The 6,005-nt window shown below is 43.8% G+C and overlaps 1 protein-coding gene across 1 annotated transcript in view; it reads right to left on the bottom strand.

The window, feature by feature from the left end:
• abhd5a (abhydrolase domain containing 5a) overlaps nucleotides 1-6,005 on the bottom strand; it is a 50,866-nt gene that overhangs the window by 27,178 nt on the left and 17,683 nt on the right. The window contains exon 4 of the mRNA XM_037677191.1: nucleotides 1,458-1,833. Coding sequence (XP_037533119.1) covers nucleotides 1,458-1,833 — 376 coding nt within the window. The remainder of the gene's footprint in view (nucleotides 1-1,457; nucleotides 1,834-6,005) is intronic.

Below are 6,005 nucleotides of genomic sequence, written 5' to 3'. Positions count from 1 at the left end.
TCTTCAGGGGTCACCACAGTGAACTAACTCACATGAAGACTTGGCAATTGTTTTACACCAGATGTTCTTCCTGACTCAATCACAGACCACTGAGCTACCACAGCCCTCTGTGTGGAGCAGAGAGCTGCTATCTAGGGTGCCCGGAGGAGCAGATGGTGGGGGTTAAGGACCTTGCTCAAGGGCCTAGAGTGGGGCAAATGAGGGTGGAGGCAGTTGTGGGTTCTTCACCTTTCCCACCCACATTTTGATGTTGTCGGTACCGGGGGTTGAACCGGCAACCTTCTGATCACAGGTTCACCTCTGCACCACCACTCCCCTTAATTATATAACATACATAATAATATTAAATTTATTGTCATTCAAAACTGAACAAGTTTTCAGTTAATTTCTCCACAGCTGTGTAAGAGTTCATAATTACATAATTATTACATAATAATTTCATAATAATTACATAAAAATTACACAATAATTACATAATAATTTCATAATAATTACATAAAAATTACACAAAAATTACATAATTTTATTATAATTACATAACAATTACATAATAATTACATAATATTTACATAGTTTCTCTCCTGTCTCAGTTTGTGCTTGAGTTTCCCTATGCTGGTGTCCAAGTCAAAGCTGTTACATATGTCAAGAAACAAGCCATCCTCAGTTATGAGATGTTATTTGTTGCATGGACATGTTACATTCAAAGAGAAAACTCTTGGTAAACCCTCTCCCTGCAGCACTGGTCACATGCAAACAGAAACAACAAATGCAGAGTACAACTGACAACAATGGACTTTCAGTGGATTATGGAGGAGTTGGAGGAGGAAGAAAAAGATCTGGTATTTCTGTTGTTAACTGAAGAGAGGCGTTCATTGGCAAATTAGTCACCAAAAGGCCGCCATAACAAGAAATGGAGCACAACAACAAGCAAATGTAGGAAACATGTCCCTACGCTGCCCATGTCTCTGTGCTGTCTGTGTCTTCATGAACAAAACTTGTGCTGCCTCCTTCTATAACTTCTTTAAATCTATTTATAAGATTGATTTGACTTTTTATGAGTGTGTTTAAATAAATCTGTAAAATGAGTGATTTTTTTGTAAATAAAATGGAAAATGTTTTTGTAAATATTAAGTGTCTCTTGGGCTATTTTTCATGCCATGGTTCCAGCTTTATGTGCAGGCAGACATCATTGTGGGTCTTAGCCATCTTAAACGGCTCATTTAAAGGCAGCTTTAAGAGTGTTTCATCTTTGCATCCATTTCATGGAAGCACAGCGTGAGAGGCTGACTGAAACATCATTCACCAATCAGATCTGTACAAAGCAATACACCCAATCCATTCTGAAACTTTTTTTGTCCACAAGCATAATCTGAGCTCAAGCAAACAGTAGAAAATATTCACATACAGCCTGACAAACACTTTAACTCACTATGTTGAAGAACATTCTCAGCACTCACCTTCCTGGATATTTAATAGAATAGGAAGCAGCCAGGAAGCCTCCCAGGTTGTGGCCCAACAGGATCATGGACTCGAGGCCCACTTTGGCCCTCCACTGTTCAATGGACTCCACAAACAGGCTCTCTGCCTCCCGAGGGTCTGTGGAAAACAGAGGTCTGGTGCTCTGCCCGAAGCCCAGCAGGTCCAGAGCAAACACAGGGCGATGCTGAGAAAGAGCTTCCAGGTTCTGGACCCAAAGGCCCACACCACACCCGAATCCATGCAGCAGAACCATAGGAGTTTTATCTTTCACACTGTCACTGCAGAAGGTCAGCGTCCATAGGTGGCTGCCATTACTGATGCGGATGAACTGTTTGGTAAAATCAGCCCTGATACCTGAAAAGAAATGGAGACATTGTTGAAAGAGTGGATTTATTCTATCTAAAACTTAACGCTGTGAGCTGTTTAAGTATGACTAATACATAACTTGATTGCTGCATACGGCATATCATACGCCTGCCGACAAACTATTGAACAGCAATACACCAACCTATAGCAAAGGCTCAGACAAGCAGCTACCTTTTATAACATGTGACCTTGATTTGTGACCTTGAACTTGGAGCTGGGGTGATGAAAAGTGTACATGAGTCTCATTTTAGTGATGATACATGAGTATGAGGTTTTGTTAAATTATCTTGAGAGGCTCAGGCGTTATGAATGGGACATTAGTAAGTTTATGGCCGTACAGAGATTATACCATAACACGTCTGCCTTTGAAGAGTGTAAAAGCAAAACACACCAAAAAAATGTGTAGTTAAGGTAGGTATATAGTCATAAGAAATGACATATTTTTTATAATCTTAAAATATACAAATCAGGATGTGCATTTATGAACAATAAATGTGGAGAGTGGTGGCGCAGAGGTTAGAGAGGTGGGCTTGTGATCCGAAGATCGCCGGTTCACGCCCCGGCCCCGACAACATCAAAATTGTGGGTGGGGTAGGTGAAACACCCACACTTGCCCCCACCCTCATTCGCCCCACTCTGGGCCCATGAGCAAGGCCCTTAATCCCCACCATGTGCTCCCTAAACAGGTCTCTCTTGAAAATGAGTTCTCGTGGCTCAATGAGACTAACCTGGATAAATAAAGGCTAAATGAAAATAAATGTTTTAGTCATACCGTCTAGTCTTAGAAATGTAGTCCTGCTAGAGGTTACAGTTTTTCAACAGAAAACAACAACAATGCGAAAAACTGGGTTAATAAATGTGTGACACTTAAAATGTAATCTTGATATGCAGATAAGCTAAATGTTTTAATTTACATAATTTACTTATTGATCATCTATTACCTATAACTTTTACTTGATACAGAATTTACACACGTCCAGGCTGCCTAATGACACAGTTTGTTAGCACTGTTGCTTGGAACTAGGACCCACTTTACAATCTACATAGGTAATGTAGGTCAGAGCATCCCTGATGCATCCTTACATTTCTATGCTGATGACACAGTTGTTTAATGTCGAGCTAAAACAGTTGCTAAGACTTTCCAGCTTTTGCAATCCGCTTTCGCCATCATCCAGTCAGATTTTTTCCGCCTCAAACTTGTCCTAAATGCCGACAAAACCAAAGGAATGTTTTTTTCTAACAGGAAGTCGGTCCCAGCAGTTCTTCCTCTGATTTTATCCTCAAATGGTGTCCCTATTGAGTTTGTCGATTCCTATAAATATTTGGGTATCTTGGTCGACTCGCATCTCTTTTAAGCTTCACGTGGAAAACCTAGTAAAGAAACTGAAAGTTAAACTGGGTTTCTTTTTCCGATATAAATCCTGTCTAACTCTAAATGCTAGGAAATGCATTGTAACTGTGACTTTCCTTCTCTCCATTGACTACAGTGCCATTATTTACATGAACGCTCCTACAAGTGTCACGCTCAGCGGCCCACGCTACCGCCCCATCTGTTTAAGCCTCTGCTCCTCATACCACAGCCCCTGTTTATAGATCATTTCCATAGATATCCAGCGTTCCCTCTTCATATCATCGTTCTTGACCATAGCTTCGCCCACGACTTTTCGCTCTCGATTTTGCCCCCCGGACTGGATTTTTCTCTGGTTTTGACCCTTGCCTGTCCCTGGATAAAGTTCTGCTGCCCAAACCCCTCCGCGTCACAGCTCGCCCATCCAGCCTCACTGCTTGTTCTTGCTCACGCTGCGCGCTGCTGCTCTGTGCTGCTCTGTGCACAGCTGCTCTGTGCACCCTTGCGCATGTTATCGGCTCCTGAGGTTCGGACCGGTACCGGGACCCACCTGGCCCATATCTCGGACTGGTTCCAGAGACAGGTTAGTGGCTTTATTCTTGTTTACTCTGCTCTGCTTACAGCCACTAATCTGTCTGTCTCCCCCAGAGCGGTCCAGTACCAGAACCAGAACCTCCTGCCAGACGCCGCCGTTTTAAAAATAAATAAACTATTAAACCTTTTTCTGAGTCTGTGCTTGTCCGATCCACCCCAATTTGTGAAAGAATTATCTGGCCAAAATATGGATCCAGCACAGACTCGGAGGTGGTGTTCTGGTAAATTGGAGGTTCAATTTACAGGCACCCGCCTGGCAATAAAGCCGGGCGGTTTTCCTCAGGCTCAGCCTGTCCTTTCGGGTGAGGCGGAGAAGAGCGAAGCCCAGCGTTGGGCTCTCCGCCTCATGAACAGGCCCAAGTTCCCGTTCCCCTTTTGTGATCAGGAGGACGAGTGGGATGAAGACGAGGATTTGTGGTTTCCTCCCTGCCAGGTCCCTCGCCCTCAGAAGAGCCGTAGGCGCACAATGCGCCGGTCCTCCCGATGTCCCGCCCCTCCGCCTTCAGAGCCCTTCCCCCAACATTTCCAGCTGTCCCACAGAGTCCCAGACCAGCTATAGTGGTCCCACAGAGTCCCAGAGCAGCTATAGTGGTCCCACAGAGTCCCAGACCAGCTATAGTGGTCCCACAGAGTCCCAGACCAGCTATAGTGGTCCCACAGAGCCCCAGACCAGCTACAGTGGTCCCACAGAGTCCCAGACCAGCTACAGTGGTCCCACAGAGTCCCAGACCAGGTGCTGTGGTCCCACAGAGTCCCAGGCCAGCTGCCGTAGTCCCACAGAGTCCCAGACCAGCTGCCGTGGTCCCACAGAGTCCCAGACCAGCTGCCGTGGTCCCACAGAGTCCCAGACCAGCTGCCGTGGTTGGCTGCAGCTGATTAATAAAACTTGGCACGCTTCACTAATAAGACAACAAGACATTTCTGAAGGCATCTAGATTACTGGCAAAATAGAACAGTTTAAAGGAAGGAATGAAGAGAAAAGATGGGTGAAGGGAGGTGTCTGTTTGGGCCAGGATGGCAAGCTTCTTCCAACACCAGCTCAAACCTCCGGTACACTTAGCGCGTCACGACTCGTTACCTTCGCAGGAGATAAATCAGCTCCGGTGTCGGGTCCATTTCAATGCTACCTTCTAGCGTCTCCGGTAAGAGCGGCTGGCCATCGTCAGGAGTCGTGTCGTTTACTCCGTTCAACAAACACACTCGTCTCCCGGGTGGATACACAGCAAGCTGTCAGTCTGACAGAGTTTCCACTCAGATGTGGAAGAATCCATCAAAGACTCAGAAGACTGAGAGGCTCAGGAGACCCACTTGAAGACTCAGAAGACTCCGGAGACTGAGAACTCAGGAGACTGAGAAGACTTCACCAGACTAGAAGTTCCAGGAAGTGTGGACTTTTAAAGAGTTCTCACATCCGGTCACTTCAGGACTTCCTGATTGGTTGAAACAACCAACAGGGGGTGGTTCTAGTGATGTCAGAGGGTTATTACAAGTCAAGAAAGTGTAAGAATGTTTAGGAACGTTTAGTACAGACTAGGGCTGTAACTAACGATAATTTCAATAATCGATTCATCAGCCGATTATTTTTTCGATTAATCGATGAATCGGCAAAAAAAAAAAAAAAAGTTTTAATTTCCACCCCTTTATTCCAAAATTGAACATTTGACTGACATAGAAATTCACACAAAAAACAGGTTGTTATTTTACTATTATGTTAGTAGAATATTGTATAATAAAAAATAAAAGTTAGTCAAATAGCTTAAAAAAATAAATGTACACAAAAATATATACAAATGTATCTTTATACCTGCACAATATGTAGCTACTTTGTAAAATGTGTCATTGAGGGAAGAGTGTAACCTGGATTAAAAGTGTGGATTATTGTAACCTGGATTAAAAGTGTGGATTATTGTAACCTGGATTAAAAGTGTGGAATATTGTAGTGAAGCCTTCGTCTTCAACCATCGACAGAGGCCTTGTGTCAGTGACGATCATTTAAGGATGTTTCAGTGAAGACAGCTGCTGCTGTGGTTTCCATGAGGTCTGTCCATCATGAAGGATGTTGTTGTTTGTTGTTGTTTTCTGGAATGAGAGAGTAAATATGTATTATATTATAATTTACAGCAACTCAAGAAATGCCTTGTGGCAAAAGTAGCTAAAAGAGCAATTAAACGCACACACACACACACACACACACACACACACACACACACACACACAC

The sequence above is a fragment of the Nematolebias whitei genome, chromosome 5 (assembly GCF_014905685.2).
Source record: "Nematolebias whitei isolate Nwh7 chromosome 5, NemWhi1, whole genome shotgun sequence".
NCBI lineage: Eukaryota > Metazoa > Chordata > Actinopteri > Cyprinodontiformes > Rivulidae > Nematolebias > Nematolebias whitei.
This window is presented reverse-complemented; position numbering and strand designations above follow the sequence as displayed.